Source organism: Apis florea, unplaced genomic scaffold (assembly GCF_048593485.1).
Source record: "Apis florea isolate Af1SG1 unplaced genomic scaffold, ASM4859348v1 contig_1789_pilon, whole genome shotgun sequence".
In the NCBI taxonomy this organism is placed as follows: domain Eukaryota; kingdom Metazoa; phylum Arthropoda; class Insecta; order Hymenoptera; family Apidae; genus Apis; species Apis florea.
Window position 1 is genome coordinate 1,139,918 of NW_028256481.1, and position 17,088 is coordinate 1,157,005.

Genomic DNA, 17,088 nt, shown 5'->3' on the forward strand with positions numbered 1-17,088 from the left:
ATTTTTATAAAAAATTAATTCTAGTTTGACAAACTAATGTTATTTATTCAACTAATTTTTTAATTATTTGAAAAATAAATCTTTCTTTATCTTATTACGATAAATGTAATAATTTTCTTGTGCTACGTAAATTTAAATTTAAATTTATCTAGTCTTTCTCACCTTTCTTCTTCTTCTTCTTCTCTCGACAGGGTTCGATCGACAGTCAACTGGACGTGATCAGTATGCACGGAAGCCGTTTGGATTCCGAGAGGAAGCCCAGCCTCACGCGATCTCAAACGGACTCCAACATCACCTACGCCAGCGACGAGATACCAGAGGCTCCTGGCTCTTGTTGCTACATCACCAAGGAGGGCGACATCGATCTTCAAGTTGTTCTAAAAGTAGAATTATTATTTCGATTTCATTTCCAAATTATCATTCTCGAAATTATATTTTATAAATTTGTCATTGTTCCTGTAGGCCGTGCACTCGGTCGCCTTGCGGGACAGCAATTGTTGCACGTTGAGGGTGTGCGAGAATATTTTAAACCTGGTCGAGCTTCTGATCGATATGGGCGTGATGAAGCAGTGTCTTCGAGACGAAATTACTGGCAGCATAGCAGGTAAACGAGATTTGTGTTGAATTGGCGTTGTTCTTTATTTGTTATTAATTAATAGTTTTAAAAATGCCAATGATTCGTTCAATTGAAAGTAGTGTAAGTCCAGAAATGGCATTACGAAAAAAGAATTTCTTGTACATAGGATTATTATGATTTTAAATAAATTTATTTAAAATTTTAAATATTATTAAAATAAGTTAAAAATTATTAATATTATTGTAGTTTAAGATAAAATATTAAATTGCAAATTTAAAGATTAATTATTATAGTTACAATAATTAGTATAATTGATTAATTATAAATTTTTAATTTTAAAGGTGAAATAAAATTTATTAATAGAAAGAACGTTAGATTAAATGATAGAAAAATAATTATCATTAAATTAAAATTAAAGTTATCTTGATTTAATATAAAATTATTTTTATAAAAATTTATTCTTTAATAAAATATTGTGAAACAATGTAGACAAAGTAAAAAATTTATTTTACACGCAATTCAGAAATGGGCAAGAAAAAATACCAAAAGATGAGGTTTTGCAAAAGTGCACTAGTACACTATTTTACATAAAAAAGTAAAAAGAAAAAGAAAATCGCTCTGGCACCTTTGTATGTAACAATGCCTATTACGAAAGCCTATAAGGATATGGAGCAGCATTATAAAAACACATAAAGAGGATAAATAAATAATACCAATATCTTATATTGAGTTTAACAACGTATTGAATTACCATTCAAAATAAAAAATCCTATTTCGTTTCTCGTTATTATTTAAAATTGGATTAATATATTTTGTAATATTTAATTTTTCACAAGTAAAATTGTGTCAGTCAGTCTCGGCTTTAAAGAAAACTATATTATTTTATAAAAGATTTTATAACAGATCCAATTGAATTTGTTTGGGTATCAAAATAATTGATTCGTTATACCACTAACTTTTCCATCTAGGCCATAGGTGTATTCACACGAATAGAATTCTTCTATTCCACATATATCCACATATCCAATTCTGACAGCCTGGTTCCTTCCTTTTTCTCGATCGTTCGGCAGAATCGGCGACGGCCGTGGAAAGGGGGGAGGGTGGGAAGAAGAAGGAGTCCCCCGAGAACGAGCAGGAGTACCACCGACAAGACAACCCTCCTTCCGAGCCCAAGGCCTCGTCCCACAATCTTCTGATGAACTGCGTGATCAGGGTGGTGAAGCATCTGGGCTGCCCCCACAACTGCTCGGAGGGTATACGGGGGCAACAGGCCGATTTCTGCCGGACCCAGGGCCAGACGATCCTGGCCAAATTGCACAGGGCAAGCTCGAGGCAGTTCTCCCGTTTCCTCAGATCGATGGTGCGGGAGCAGCCGATACCCGACGTTCTGGAATTCTTTCACGCGTTGGTCGGATTCTGCGTGGATCCAAGTTCGTTATTATCACCACTTAGTGAGTAAATCGAGAGGAACGAAGGGTGGCGCATCACGCTTTTGACCGTTGCCATGCAAAATTTATTTTCGAATTTGGGGGAGGGGGAGATTTTTTGCATTCGGCTATTTATATACGGCTGTGAATATATATATATATATGTGTGTGTGTGTGTGTGTATATATATATATATATATTCGTTGTTTTGTTACTCTTGATTTTCGATATTAGCCAGAATTTGCTAAACTGTTGACGGTAGCGATGGGATCGAGTCGAGCTTTTAATTTTTCATAAACTTTAATTTGGTTTGGCGTTTCCAATAGAAAGAAGAATAGGGACACGACGCTGTGTTTTATTTTGAAATCGCGAAATTTCTTCAATGATCAAAAGACACTTCGATCGGGCAATTGAATATCATTTTAAACAAGTGATAATCGGTTGGAATGAAGATTTCATGTTTCGATTTAGATTAATTTTTGTAAAGGCGATATAATTTATGTAAATTAAAAAATTTTACATCATTTGATTCTACTGGAGAGGGAAACTTTTTAAAAACGAGTAATTCTTCCTCAGATCTGTTCTGCCCTCCTTATTTCTCTATTGGATTTTGAAACATTCGAGAAATTTATATTAGCAGTAGAATTTTTTCACAAAAATATATATTTATATATATATATTTTGCATATTTTACATAATTATAAACATTTTTAAACACTTCTCTTCTGATATTAATTTATATGATAATTGATTATATTCAAATAGAAAAATTTTAAATAATTTATGCATAGAAGTAGCAGATATCGCGTAAAATTTTGTAAATTTTTTCAAATAAATAATAATTTATGGATATTTCGAACATCATTATCAATAATTTTTTACCAATAATTTTCCAACGAGTCAAAGTAATCCACTTCAACACTCGTAAGGAGGGCAGTGTTTTATAATAAATTAGACAATCTTAAGATTTCATCTTTGTTTCAGAAAAGAACGAATTATTCTCTTTGCAGACCACCATTAAAACTTTTTTCAATAGTGCATTAAAATTCACATTGTCGTACACGATTATCGTAGTATTCGTCACATTTTCAAACATTGTATCTTTTCATCCTCCTTTTCCAATTTTTTTCACTTTATCCATTGCCATTCAAACGTCTAATTCTATTTCGACTTTCAATTTCAGTCTACCTAATTTTCAAGATTCTCATTTCCAGACCCGAATTTTAGAATCTTGTTCGAAACCTAACCTAATATTTCGATATACTTCATCTGCACTGTGTGGCTGGAAACACGTACAGGAATAATATTCCAAATTCGTTCGCTTTTCAAGAAACAAACTAATATTAAACTAATATAAAAAAAAAACTTTCTACACCAAATAAAATATAGGTTAGATAGAGTTTACAAGTCGCAGTTGATTTCTAAAATTCTTGCTGCAAGTTCATCAATTATCATAGAGAGGTAATATTTTTCAATTAGTTTATCGATATTTAAAGTACGCTTAAAATATTCTTACACTTTTATTTTAACGATCAAAACAATATCACAATCACTCACAGTTTATGAACGAACAAACTTTCTCAACTTTATCGCGAGACGCTCGATCCCATTGCTACTACCCGAGCTGCCAAAAATTAAACCGAATACCTTTTGCAGATCAGAAACGAGGGTCGAGCAAGTCGCCTGAGATCGGCTCGCAGGGTGGCTACGCGACGAATTTCGGAGCGAATCTCATGGGTGGCGGAGGTGGAAGCTCCTCGGCGACTCCTGGCGCGGGAGCCGTGGTCGCGGCGGGCGCCGCTGGCGCCTCTTACGGATCGGCTGGACACACGGCACGTGGCATAGAGGGCCCAATCTTCAACTATGTGTTCAAGGCGTTGGTCACCCGTTTCGTGAAGTCGATGAAGGAGTTGAAGTCGCAGGAGAACGTCTACCTGTACTGCGACGTTCGACAGTTCATGTCGTACGTGAAGGAGGTGCATGGAGGCGCGTTTCGAAGAGTGGCTCTGAGCGGGATCCTCGACTCGGCCGACAGACCTAACAAGAGGTGCAACAGCAACGTTCAGACGACTCGCGTGATTAGGTGAGCAAGAATTTCAATTCTCTCTTCCTTACCTTTTTCATTCAATCGCGAGAAATATTTGTTTCGTCCACTTTGTTACTAGGCACATGCACCAATCGGATTTAGAAGAGCATGCCGATATGGGAGGGGATACGTGTTACACGATGGACGACAGAGGGACGCGAAAATATTTTCTCAAAAAGAGGAGCACCTCGTCCACGTGTGCGGTACGTGCGCAGAAATAACGGGAGACGTTTAGATCCTTCGCTTTATGTAATATATAGTTCGCGTTCATGCAGAGCCTTCTCGAGACCGAGCTGAGCGAGGAGAACGCGAAGATCAGCCAGAGTCCTCTGGGAAATTTGAAGAAGAAACACCACATACTCACACCCCGACAAAGCGAGAGGAATTTAGGAATAGAGCCTATGAGCTCTGGCAAAATTCGCAAATCGACTCGCTTTCAAATCGGTGGCATAGGTATATATACATAAGTTTCTAGTTTACGAGAAACGAGAAGAATAATTTGAATTGAGAATTCCAGAATTCGAAATATTTTCTGTCCTTAAAAGAAAGTTTCGATCTGGAACGAAAATAATAACGGATGTATCTGTTCATAATTTTCATTGGTTAATTTTAGTCAATTGGTTTCGAAAAGAGTATGGTAGAACTGATTCTACGGATAGTCACGAAAGCAGCGAATCGCCGACAGATGGCAGCTTCGTCAGGCAATCGAGTTTTCACTATGGCCATCATCGCAGCGCGTCTAGGTCTGGACGTGGGTGAGTTTTTGGGGAGAGAAGAGCCAAGATCTCTGAATCCTTTCCTCTTTTTGAAAAACGTGAACGTTGGAAATCGACACTTTTTTCTTTTGAATACAAACTTACGCTTCCTCAGAGTGGGCCTAACTTTTCAAAAGGCGAAACGTCGAATGGAGGATCAGTTGAACAAGATCGGTTTCGGGAAGAGTAAGAAGAAGGAGAGTTTGGAGGATGCGCCAGGAAGTTGTAAGTCTGCTTGACAAATTACACGAATGATTATGTCCTCTTTATTTTCGTGTCGACAGAAAGATTCGAATTGGTACAACAGATTTCAGCAGAAGGAATTCCATGGAATTCGGCGAGGCTTCCAGAGAGTCAGAGTTCGTGGTGTTGAAAGAGAGAAGGCTGGTTCCCCGCAATGCCGTCTACGATGGAATGCTAAGATTCTCGTTTCTACTGGAGACATGCCAACCGGGTTCGGTTCCTGATCACTATCTAATGGCAGCAATCTTAGATCTTGTAAAAAATATTTTATTTCTCAAATTATCGATCACTACGACCAGTCAACCGTCAATTTTTCTTTTGGTAAAATTTAATTGCCCAACTCTATCAACCGTTATTTTTATTTAATCCTTCAGTTTTCGTTATCGATTATCAATTTTTTAGTATTGACGTTTCAGATAAATTCTAGATTAAATTTTACCAAGAAACGTTGGAAAAATATTGAAAAATCGAGTGATAAATATAAAAGATCGCCATATATGTATTCTCTTTGTAGCCTTATGCACCAGTGGTGGCGCGAGCGTCTCTCCTATTGGAGTGCGCCCATTTTGTTCACATGTGTAACAAGGGACAGTGGCCCACTTGGATGAAAATGAACTTGCCCATGTTTCGGCCCTCGGTCCCAATTAACAATCGGAGTACACCTGTGTCGCGAATCCACGTGCTCCAACGTACAGCTGGAAAATTGTTTTACCAATGGGCAGAGGTACAATTATCATGAAATATAGTACAAGATGAATGGTAACAAATAAATAATTGTACATACGAGTATTCAACGGAGAGCGTTAAAGGAAAACTTTGATCTAAACGGTTTTATGGAAACAAAAGAGAACTCGTAATCTAAACTTTTATTATCGTAGATCGTTCGAAGCTCTGTATTAATATTATTTAATGATGATAAGAAGAAAGTTAAGGCAAAGTTATTGAACGATAATTATATTTAATAGGCAATTGGGGCAAGATTGGAGGAATTATTGTTGGAAGACAAGCAAAACTTTGATCAAGTGATAGCAATGGTATCCGATGAAAGTAAACAGAGAGATTTAATCACGGAGGACGAGGAAGAAGACTTTCTCGACGAGGGTGATTGTTCAAAAATATATTGTGTAATATCGATTCATTTATCGTGATTAATCGATTATTTTGTTGTCAGAAAGAGCAAGCTACATTTCACTCGTTTTTACCAGATCCTTAAACAATTGTTGTAAAATGAAAATTTTCAAAAAAATTTAACGAAATCAATCAATCAATCATTTGGACGAACGAAAGATAATTGTTGAAACGATTTTAAACAATACACAATTATTCGAATTAAAAGTCACAAAAGATAAAAATGTCATTATTCTTTTCTAGCTAGCATAAACGGCTACGGATCTCAGTGTCCAATAGCGTTACGCCTTACCGCGTGTATATTACTTCTGGAGGTGACAGCGTTCCTAAGAGAAACTTATCAAACGTTGCCGAAATTTAATAAACTGCTTACCAAGGAACGTCCACTACCGTGGGAAAGAATGTATAGCAGGGAAGCGAATCGAAGATGGAGCATGGCGCTTTCGTCGATGGGCCATTCTCAAACCTCGGCCCAAAGTCTTCAGTCGATCGTAGGTGATCGAGAAGTGGCCCGTAAGTACGCAAGAATCGAAATGGAAAATATACGTTTCATATATATATATGTATGTATGTACGTATGTATGTATATAAGAGATATAATAGTTGACTGTTAAACGAAGAGAAATATCGTTTTAATCATTTTTGATAATGGAGGAAATCGTGGTTACACGTTCGATTCCCTTAATTTAATCAGGCTGAATCACATTTTTAGCGGAACGCAAGATCAGTTTTGTCCTTTATGAGCCTGACAATGAGTCAGAAGGTAGTAGTAAATCAACTGTTACAATTCAAGGGGAAGATTTTCAAAGTGCCGAAAAAGAGAAGGCGAAACGCGTGCAACCACCGCAAAGTCGGCCACTACTTCTTCGTCGTGGTACCGCTGAGAACGCGACTGGTTCGTTTAAGAAAAGGAGTTTGAAACTTCGACGCGGTACTAAAGAGGGGAAGGACACCGAGTGCGAGGCTTGTAAGTATTATCCGTAGATACGAATCTTGATCATATTCGTGAAATTCTTTCTTAAACAGTTGATTCTGATGAAAAATTGGTGCAAGAAATATCGATTATTTGTCGAGTTACCATTACAATTGCCTCATCTATTGCGAGATTAAATTACTTGTAATTCAACGAATAATTTTTTAACACCTTTGTTTAATACTTTTAAAAGAATTTCACGAATATGTGTGAAATAGACAAGAAGAAAAATTTTATGCAAATGTGAGGTGTTGGGATGTCTCTTTTTTGTATAATTGATAGTGTTCTGTGTTATTGGTTTAAATTTTGCCTCGATTGTGAAATTAATATCTACGGTAAATTTCTTTCGTCACATCGAATGTGACAATTTGATATGATTTGATTTAATATCTTTATGAAAAGACGGTATGACGGAGATACAACTCTCTGTCTTGCTTCTTCTAATGCAAATTTTTGCTCGTAATAAATGAGCCTCGATCAGATTTCGTCTATCAATTTTTGTATTTCGAATATTTTAAAAACTTGGGGAAAATTTTTCAATTCGACGCTCTTTCAAAAAAATCGTGGCAATGTGAAATAAATTAATACTATCAATTGTATAGAAAATTGCAACGTCAAAACGCCTCGTACGTATACTTTCGTTCATAATAACAAAGATACAATAATTTTGAAGAATTATCGGAAAATTTTTAATTATTTACAATAAAATTACATATTTTCCTTCACTGTATTTAAGAATTTGAAGATTTTAAAAAATAAATACATTTCCTGGAACTTTTCTTGACACTTACAAAATTATAATTTTTTAATAATTAATTTTCTTCCATTTTTACATCTTAATTATAAAGAACCGTCTTAAATTATGAAAATACACAATACAAATCAATTTGCACAATTAAATAAACGCTTAGTGAATTACCTCACTGAACCTTCCTGAACGAAAGTTGTCTTATATAATAAAACGACGAGATTACAACTTGAACGATTAACAACGTAGATACGGTGAAACGGGCGGATTCGATACAGTCAAAGAGGAAAGTGAGCTCGTTGTCGGACAGAAGCGACACGTCAGAGCCCGGTTTCGGGGGCGAGATTAGCGGGGAGGAGTCTCCCGGAATTCTGATCGACGACCAGCCACCCGAGAGCCCGAGCGACAGTAACGAAACCGACGAGACCAATAAAAATTTCCCCTGGATGAAAGTGTTGGCGCAGTTCGCAAACTCGTTCAACTTTTACTGCTCCCATCAGAATTTCTGCCACCCGTATTGCCACAGGCGGCAAATGCGCGCGTGCAGCAGATTGATCAAGTCCATAAGGAAAATCTACGGGGAGGAATTTGGTATATTGAACGGGACTGGGATGTTTGACTTGGACACGGATAAGAAGGAGGCGGGCAAAAAGGAGAAGCGGAGCCGCAAAGTTTCGGAGCAGGCCAGCACCCAGGTCTCTCCTGTGAGGAGGAAAGACAGCGTGGGAAAGAAGTACAAGTAATTTTTATTTTCGTATACTTAATTCGTGAAAACAGACGGTGCTCGCTCTATAAACTCGTAAATAAGTTTACGATATTTCTCGGTTCCGTTTCGTCCTCTGGAATACAATTTGGATCGATATTAACACATTACCGACGGGAAATCGTCGTTTTGTTGAAATATACGTTACCGACGGGACAAATGTGCACTTTTCTAGTAATTTCTCCGATAACGGTATTATTTACGACTTAGTGGAGCACTTTTACATTTAGTCTACGCATTCTAATATATATTTATTAGTGTTTTTCTGCTTTCTGTTTTCTGTTCATTTTCTCTGATGGATAAAGATAAATTACTTGAACATCAAAACCTGATATACGTATGGATTCTGTGAAGTACCGCTACACAACTGTTTCACCAAATATCACACGAGAAAAAAATTCTAATATATTAATTTAACAAAAATATTTGTTATATTTTTAATATACACATGTTGAAGGAATTTTGTATTGAGATTAAACACAAATTATTCGTTCTAACATAAGATCTATCGTTCGAACGATTTCTTCAGTTTTATCTTCAATTTTTGGATTACATAAAAATCGGAACGATCACGCTCCTCGTTGAAAATTAAGATGCGAAAATTAGAATCGAAAGTGTACATCCAATAAAGTGGCAAAATCTCGCGTCTCGTTTCTTTATCTTCTCAACAGGGTTGAGAAGAACATGGAGGGTTCCCAATCGGGCAGACTTGCCCAGCGTGACTCGTCCAAGGACTTGGCCGACCAGGATTCGGAAAAGGGGAAGGAGTCGTCGAAGAAGTCGAGCATGGGGGAGGCGGACAAGGAGAATTCGGCGATCCTGAAGTACCTGAGGACCCAGGTGAAGGGGGTATTTCACGCACCGCTCGCCACCCTGGTCAAAGGTGCGGTTGTGATGACGGAGGAATTGTTCGTGGACGTTCTGCCGGTCGCCTGGGAGCTTTTGCTCGAGGCCAACCAGGAGGTGGCAGCCTCGGCGGCGTCCCTTTTCATAGTGGCGGCGGTGCGCGCGCCGAATCAGGCCAGCGAGCTGATGCACCACGGCCTCCGCCACAGCAGCACCAGCGTGCGGATAAACGCGATATTAAGGTTCCAAGTGTTGTGGAAGCTGAGATACCAAGTGTGGCCACGCATGGAAGAGAGCGCCCACCTCACGTTCAAGGTCCCCCCACCCGGCATAGAATTCACGTTGCCTTCGCCGAAAATCGGCATCGAGTCGTTGCCTGTTGTGGATCCGCCTTGGATGCCACAGGTGAAAACGAAGGTGGAGGAGGTGACCATTAACCAGGAGCATCATGTAAGCTCGAGATAAGCGTTGAAAAAAGTTTTAGAGAGAAAATAAATAAGATAAGATAAAATAAAAATGATACGTTAGAATTATTATAGAAAAACATTTTTCTAGTAGATATTAAGTAGAAATTTACTACAACTATTACTTAGAGGTCCCTGGTGACGGCAACGAAAACTCGTAAGAAGCAACAAACTGAACTCATAAAAAAGGCTTTGCAGGCACAAGACGACAAGAAACGCGAAGAAAGGGAAAACTTTTTGATCACTACCATACCGATTACCGTACAGGCAGCGTACGAGCCGAGCCCTGTTGGAGATGATCACGATGAAGGTACGTATATATCCGTTTTTGCAAATTTTGTTATTATTATAACATTATTATTGCAAACGAATATCGTTTCATTTTAAAATCGTGGAAAAATATTATTTGCTGTTTACATCCGGATTCGATGAGAATTTATCTTTCGTTATATGTACAAAAATATTGGAAAATAAACGAAGCTACGAGCAGCATATGTCGATTATGTCTCGTGTTCAATGTTCATGTTCTTAATTAACAAAGTTGTAACGAAAAAAAAAATATTGCTTGAAATTTTTTTTGAGACACCCTGTATGTAATGTACCGTACAGTTTCAAAGTTAAAAATTGGTTATTTATAGATTATTCGAAATGTTCGTTCATTTATGTCTGTAATATATCTCTTTTTCTTTATTTTTATTATCTTTCGAGATAGTTGAGATCTCTCATGAACCTGTCTTCTTAATATAAATAACATAACGAAATAAAAGTATATCTAAGTGAGATTGATTCTAGAATAGAAATATAGAGAATACATGAATGTTAGAGCATAGTAGAATGTGAATTACACTGGCTAAACGAACAGAAATACCTGATAAAATTTCAACAACAGTGTCTATAAACAAACGTTAAATGGTATCTTTTTTCTTTTCTTCTTTTCTACCCCAAAGGAAATGTTGGAGACGAAGATGGTGGCGAAACTATCCCAAGAAATACGTCTCATCATAGCCAATCCGCGCCTTCGTTATTCCCTTCTTCCTTATGCTCCGCCATTGTACAAATAATTCACCTACTTGACGACGCCGCCGTCTCAGACGATGGGAGCGCTGTCTACGAAGTTGCATATCAAGTAAAAAAACGATATTCAGAATTTATTTTCGAGAGAAATTATTTTTAGAAAAAGAAAAAAAAGAAGAAGAAACATACGCAAGTGTTCTTTTTTTTTTTTTTTTTTTTTAACTATCAGGTGATCTGGAATTGTTTGGTGGAGGACAGTGCACTGTTTCTGCGCTACATGTTGGAACGTCTCACCAGAGAGAAGCAGGAATTGATGTTTAAAATTTTGAGGCATCTAATTCGATTCGTGCCAAAACTGCCTCAGCAAGCCGCTTTTGCATTGTACAATTATATCATTGGATACGTAATGTTTTACGCCCGTTCCCCGCACGAGGAAGGACAAAAGTTGATTGGAACTGCGCTTTCTATATTGTGGATGGTGATTAAACTTAAATCGAGCTTAAATATAATTTTTCTTATCGGTCATTTAATTAAAAATTAAATTTTCAAAATACGATAATAGAAAAAAGTGGTTGTTTGTTTATTAAATTGTGCATTTTATCCAGAGAATTGAAATTGATTATTACAGAATAATCTATTTTTCTGTTAATTTTGTTGCTGCAATTGCACAAATATAATTTTTAAATTTGCTTCCTCTTATTTCATATTTGTTATTAATTAGCAATCTAAAAATTCATAGTAATAAATTGACTGTATTAAAATATATTCAGCAAAAATTTAAAAGAAAAAACAATAAAAGTTAAAAATTAAAATTTTAAGTAATTTAAAAATATATATTCATTCAAAAAATGAATATCTTCCATTTTAACTTTCATTCGCAGTATTGTTCAGAACTGTTTGTTACATTTTTTTTTATACATATAACAGAATAAGTCACTTTTCTTTAAATAAAAAATTGCAAATGGATTAAAAAATTCTTGTTTACAGGTTGTGCACAGTGTGCATGGAATCATGTTCAAAGACTTGAAACAAATATTGCGAAAGGAGCAGTGTGACGCCTCCATTTTGTTAACTGCGAACGTTCCATCCGCAAAGAGGATCGTGGTCCACGGTCCTCAAGATCCGGACGCGGGAGGAATCCCTTCTCAGTTTCCGGTCCAGGAAGACACGCAATTTTGCCAGATACTTCGAGAATCGTTGGACTTTTTTGGCATCGAGGAATCGAAACACAAAGAGTACTTCCTTGTTGACTACAAAACACGTTTGTACTAATCACATCTTCTAATTACTACATATATAACTTTTATATAACTTTCAATTATTTTTACTTTTAATTTTTTTAAAAAATTATACAATTTATTTTTCATTTTTTATGAAAGAATTTAATACACACATAATTCTTATAATTGGAACGTGGATTATTAGCTTTCTTCTCTCTTGTCCTGTTACAGATAGACGAACATTGTGAAGAAATGTGCACTTTTTTTTTTCTTTAATAAATTTCATTATTTTTCGTATTTGTAACGGAAAGAAACTTACAGTCTGATCTAATTACTAGAATATATATAGTGATATATCTAAAATCTGAAATTGTTACAATTTAACATTATAACAATTACAGTTTAAACATTACTAAAATCTAAATTGAATTGAAATTGAAAAAGAAAAGTAAATTGAATGAAACTTTATATTCATAAGCTCCTCAGACATCACACTGACACTGGTCACTTTTCTTCCAAATGGATCTCCCAATTTTAATTTTAATTACATATATAAAGAGGATAAATTTATCCTTGTGAAAACGTGTTATAACTTATATTTATAGATCAAATTCGGAATTCGTCGTCGTACGTTCGAGATTACTACTTCTTCAAAGGCAGATCCCAATTTTCGGAGATCGAACTGGTTCACATGAAGCCGGAGGACGCGTTCAACGCTTTGCAGCGTCAGGAATTGGTCCACAAGTTCGTGGAAATTGGCAAGGTTTTGCTAACCTGGGCTATATTGAAAAACGTCGATATGGTGGTGCAAAGAGTGGTTTTCCTTCACGAAGAACTGATGAAGCTGCCTTCCTTCCCGAGAAGGGCTCTAGAAGCAGACTTGGATTTGTACAAAGGTGGCGAGATTGGCAGGGTGAGTCGAATCGAAATTTCATCAACGACATTATAAATTACAATTACGAATAATCGTTGCACACATGATAATTTAATTTATAATTTCCATATGTATATAATTTTGATTACAAAATCTTGATTGAGTTAAAATAAAGGAATACGTTTGATGGCCTAGCAATGCTATCCTGTCGTAAGCAAAATATTTAAGGCAAGAAAATTACACGAAGCAAGATGTCATTTAACTCGCATCTATCGAAATAATAATGACAATCGATACTGACAGTTGAATGCAAATGAGATCTCTGGTTTGCCTAGGAGCTCCTTGGCCTGGACGTGATGCACAAGTTTATGTGGGTGAAGCTGATCGCGAGGATGTTCGAAGCGATGGCGGGGAATTTCGCCTATTCAGGGGACATTCACCTGTTCTTAAACGTTTTAAACGGTGCGGTGATTCTTCACAGCGAGGATTCCTGCATTTTGCGCTACGTGATCGCCACGTACATAAACGCGGCCCACAATTTCAAGAACATATTCTCAACGAACGGTTATTTGCTAATTATGCCAACGTTGCTGCAACTATATTCCACCCATCAGACGAACAAATTGGTCACAACTACCGTCGAGTACGCTGTAAAACAGTTCTATCTCATGAACAGGAAACCGTTTATCCTTCAAATGTTCGGCAGCGTTTCCACCATATTGGACACGGATGAGACGAGCATCCATGGAGAGGCGCACAAGGTACTTTCTTACTTTATGATTTATTCTTATTGTTTTTTTGTTGTTTATTATATTATAGTTTTACTTGTTTCTTTTCTTATTAATAAATTAATCGTCATTTTGAAATTTTAATGATAGCAAAGGTTTTCAATGATAAATTATTTTAAGGTTCCCTCTACGTGTCTGTTTAATTTACTGTTGAGCCTGGAAACTCCATCGCCCGATCCTTTGAACATAGATGAACTGGTGAAAGAAGAGAAGCCTTTGAAAGCCATTGATTTTTGTTATCACGACGAGAACGAAATGGTCACCGTGCTAGACTGCATATCTCTGTGCGTGATGGTGATAGCTTACGCGCCTGATTCTGTCAGAGGTCAACAAATGTTGGTGAGATCACGTCAAATAATTAAATTTAACCCTTGTGTCAATAAAATTTCCTTCCTACTTGAGATTGAATTAAAAATTATATATTTTCAAGATTCCAAGAATACAATTTTATTGAAATCAAAAGATTTTCGAATTCGAATCAATTAATATTTGAATTTAATCGAAATTAAAAGTTGAATGATATCAGAAATTTTTAGCATAAGCGAACCTTTTACTTCATTTTACTTAATCCAACAGATTATTCTGGAAGCGATACTGCCTTGCTACGTTCAACAAATACAATCCCCGACTTACAACAAGGAAGGGAAAACCGAGAAGGAAATAATACATCAATTGGCAGTGGCTGTGAAAACTTTAGTGAATAATTCTGAGGCATTAACGAAGTAAGTTTTACAATCAATTTCAAAAAATTTAATCTCGATATTTTAAAAGTCAAATCAATTCAGAATCTTACTTTTTTGAATATTAACAATAAATCCTGGTGAAAGTAATTAAATGAATTTAATAATTAAGGAAATTTTTCCATCCTTACCTCGATACCTTCTCAGATATTACAACGGGCCGCAAAAGTCGAGTCCGGAGCACAAAGGTTCCAGCCAACGAAATTACGGCAAGGGGCCATATTCCCCTGGCTTCGACTTCGAGGACGAAACTCATACCTCCAAGTACATAGAACATTCCAGGGTTCGAACATTCTACGATCGGGACAACGACGATGCCGAAAGTTGTCATAAAAATGAGTTTCGCCGACCGCGTGACACTTTGTTGAACATGGTAGGAGATTTCGTGGCTCGATGCTCGACACGTTTGGTGGAATTGAATAAAAAGTCTCAGGATGGGAAGACGATCGAATTGCTGGATCCCAAGTGTCACATAGTAAGTGTTCCCTTCGATTGTTGATGAAAATTTATATAAATTTATTGGTCAATTAATTTGAAAAATTAAAAATTTTTTTTTAAGAGTTATTTTCTTAAGGATTCGAATATATTTGAGAATAAAAAATTCTTCAGAAACTGAAATTAAAGAGTTCTCGATATTGAATGGCCATTTTCTGAGTCAATGTTACAAAAATTGTGAAAAATAAAATTTTTCAGAATTTTGTCTTAAGATATATATATATGAATTCTAAATTAATTAGCTATTAAATAATATACTTTTCTTCAGCTAAACAGATTTCGAGTTTATATTTCTAGTATATTATATCTTTCTTGTGAAAAGGTTATAAAAAAAAGAATCTATTATAAATGATTTTTTAAAAAAGAAATTTTTCATAAAAAAATTTCAGAGAATCTTGATCTGAAAAGATCAGTTCAATTATTACTTTATTAATTTTGAGAAATTTTTTGATTAGAATGCATAAAAAATATAATTTTAAAAATTCTTCTTTTGCAAACTATTGCTATGGGTAAATTTTCAATTTTAAAAATTTTCCTAAAAGATTCTATTCTATTGTAAATATTTAAAAATTTTCAAAGTATTTATCAGAGTATATATTACGTGAAAAATGAAACACACTGTTGCTATAATGTAAAGTAAGAAACTTTATGGAACTTAATGGAACTACAATGTCATGGTTCGTTAACAGCGATTAGCGGACATTGCACACAGTCTTTTGAAAATATCTCCATACGATGCAAGCACGATGGGTTGTCGCGGTTTAAGAAGATATATGAACGATATTTTACCTTCGACCGATTGGTCCAGCGACGATATGAGACCAGCATTGACGAACATTTTACGAAGATTGGACAAAACGTTCAGTAAAATACACAAGAAAGCTTCTATCAGAAGAAATACCGATTGGGCTGCCGCCAGCGACCTCTTGAAGGGAGTTTACGAAACGTTGGTCAAATGTCCTTACATCGCGCATTTTCAATACTTGAAAGCGCTATTAACCACGTGCCAGGTATAATATTAATATCATTCCATTTAATTTTTTAATTCTTTCAATATTATTTATATCTAACAATTGTAAATTTAATTTTTAAACTAAAGATACGTATAAATAAATAGGTATATTGAATTTTTAATTAGAAATTAAAAATTTTCTACTTACAAAATTATAAAAGTTATTCGTAAAGTTAAAATTATAACGATATTGATATTAAAAATTTATCCATAAAGTCAAATTGATTGATTTCAAACTTTTTATTTTCGTAATTTATTAAAAATTAAAATTTTTTAATAAATTATTATTATTGACTTTCATAGAGACAAAAAAATAATTACATGTATGTAATTTAAAAGTTTTAACTCTAATAATAATAAAAAGCAATAACATTGAAAATTTGAAATACATTTTAAGCACAAACTATTTTACAAACAATTATATAACACACAATGTATATAAAAGTTTTAATCTAGGCATAATATTTCAAATTGTGAGATATCAAATCAAATCTTAAATCTTTCGAATATTTCAATTAATAAATAAATTCTAATTTACAATGAATTAAACAAAGTCTTCATTAAGGTCTACTTACACAATTAAGTGATTCATGCCTCGCAAACTTAGATATTAAAGAGTTAATAATAGTAGCGGAGTAATAATTAGGCGTTTAACTTTTGATTAATTGGATGCTTTAATTTATCCATAGTCACTAATCATCGGAGATACCCCACCAGAGGATATGACATCAGCTTCCTCGGCCGCCTTAATGAGCAAAATACCTCCGCAGCATTTTTGCTCGACCGTGCTCCGACTGATAGCGCTGTACGTCATTTCTCTCGGAGAAGGATACTTGCACGCCATGTTCGCCACTCAAACTCGAATCGAGAATATGCTTCTTAATTTGTTGATACCTTTGTTTTTACGTGTGGGAACTGGAAGAAAAGGTAAAGTT

At 35.5% G+C, this 17,088-nt stretch overlaps 1 protein-coding gene and 1 long non-coding RNA gene across 2 annotated transcripts in view; one reads left to right on the forward strand and one right to left on the reverse strand.

Moving 5' to 3' along the window:
- unc80 (unc80, NALCN channel complex subunit) overlaps positions 1-17,088 on the forward strand; it is a 46,326-nt gene that overhangs the window by 16,725 nt on the left and 12,513 nt on the right. Inside the window, exons 19-44 of the mRNA XM_086910293.1 lie at positions 192-383; positions 463-604; positions 1,648-2,007; positions 3,661-4,087; positions 4,170-4,293; positions 4,351-4,543; positions 4,704-4,845; positions 4,961-5,070; positions 5,153-5,343; positions 5,603-5,812; positions 6,054-6,189; positions 6,460-6,729; positions 6,929-7,183; positions 8,187-8,676; positions 9,372-9,996; positions 10,140-10,320; positions 10,958-11,136; positions 11,254-11,502; positions 12,012-12,285; positions 12,850-13,157; positions 13,454-13,879; positions 14,027-14,245; positions 14,483-14,628; positions 14,794-15,121; positions 15,831-16,151; positions 16,843-17,080. Of these exons, the coding sequence (XP_086766419.1) occupies positions 192-383; positions 463-604; positions 1,648-2,007; positions 3,661-4,087; positions 4,170-4,293; positions 4,351-4,543; positions 4,704-4,845; positions 4,961-5,070; positions 5,153-5,343; positions 5,603-5,812; positions 6,054-6,189; positions 6,460-6,729; positions 6,929-7,183; positions 8,187-8,676; positions 9,372-9,996; positions 10,140-10,320; positions 10,958-11,136; positions 11,254-11,502; positions 12,012-12,285; positions 12,850-13,157; positions 13,454-13,879; positions 14,027-14,245; positions 14,483-14,628; positions 14,794-15,121; positions 15,831-16,151; positions 16,843-17,080 (6,736 nt within the window). The remainder of the gene's footprint in view (positions 1-191; positions 384-462; positions 605-1,647; positions 2,008-3,660; positions 4,088-4,169; positions 4,294-4,350; positions 4,544-4,703; positions 4,846-4,960; positions 5,071-5,152; positions 5,344-5,602; positions 5,813-6,053; positions 6,190-6,459; positions 6,730-6,928; positions 7,184-8,186; positions 8,677-9,371; positions 9,997-10,139; positions 10,321-10,957; positions 11,137-11,253; positions 11,503-12,011; positions 12,286-12,849; positions 13,158-13,453; positions 13,880-14,026; positions 14,246-14,482; positions 14,629-14,793; positions 15,122-15,830; positions 16,152-16,842; positions 17,081-17,088) is intronic.
- Positions 11,837-15,132, reverse strand: LOC147658667 (uncharacterized). Its single transcript, XR_015292628.1, has 2 exons — positions 14,778-15,132; positions 11,837-12,274 (listed from the first exon to the last, which is right to left on the reverse strand). It is a non-coding gene; the product is annotated as an uncharacterized LOC147658667 (long non-coding RNA).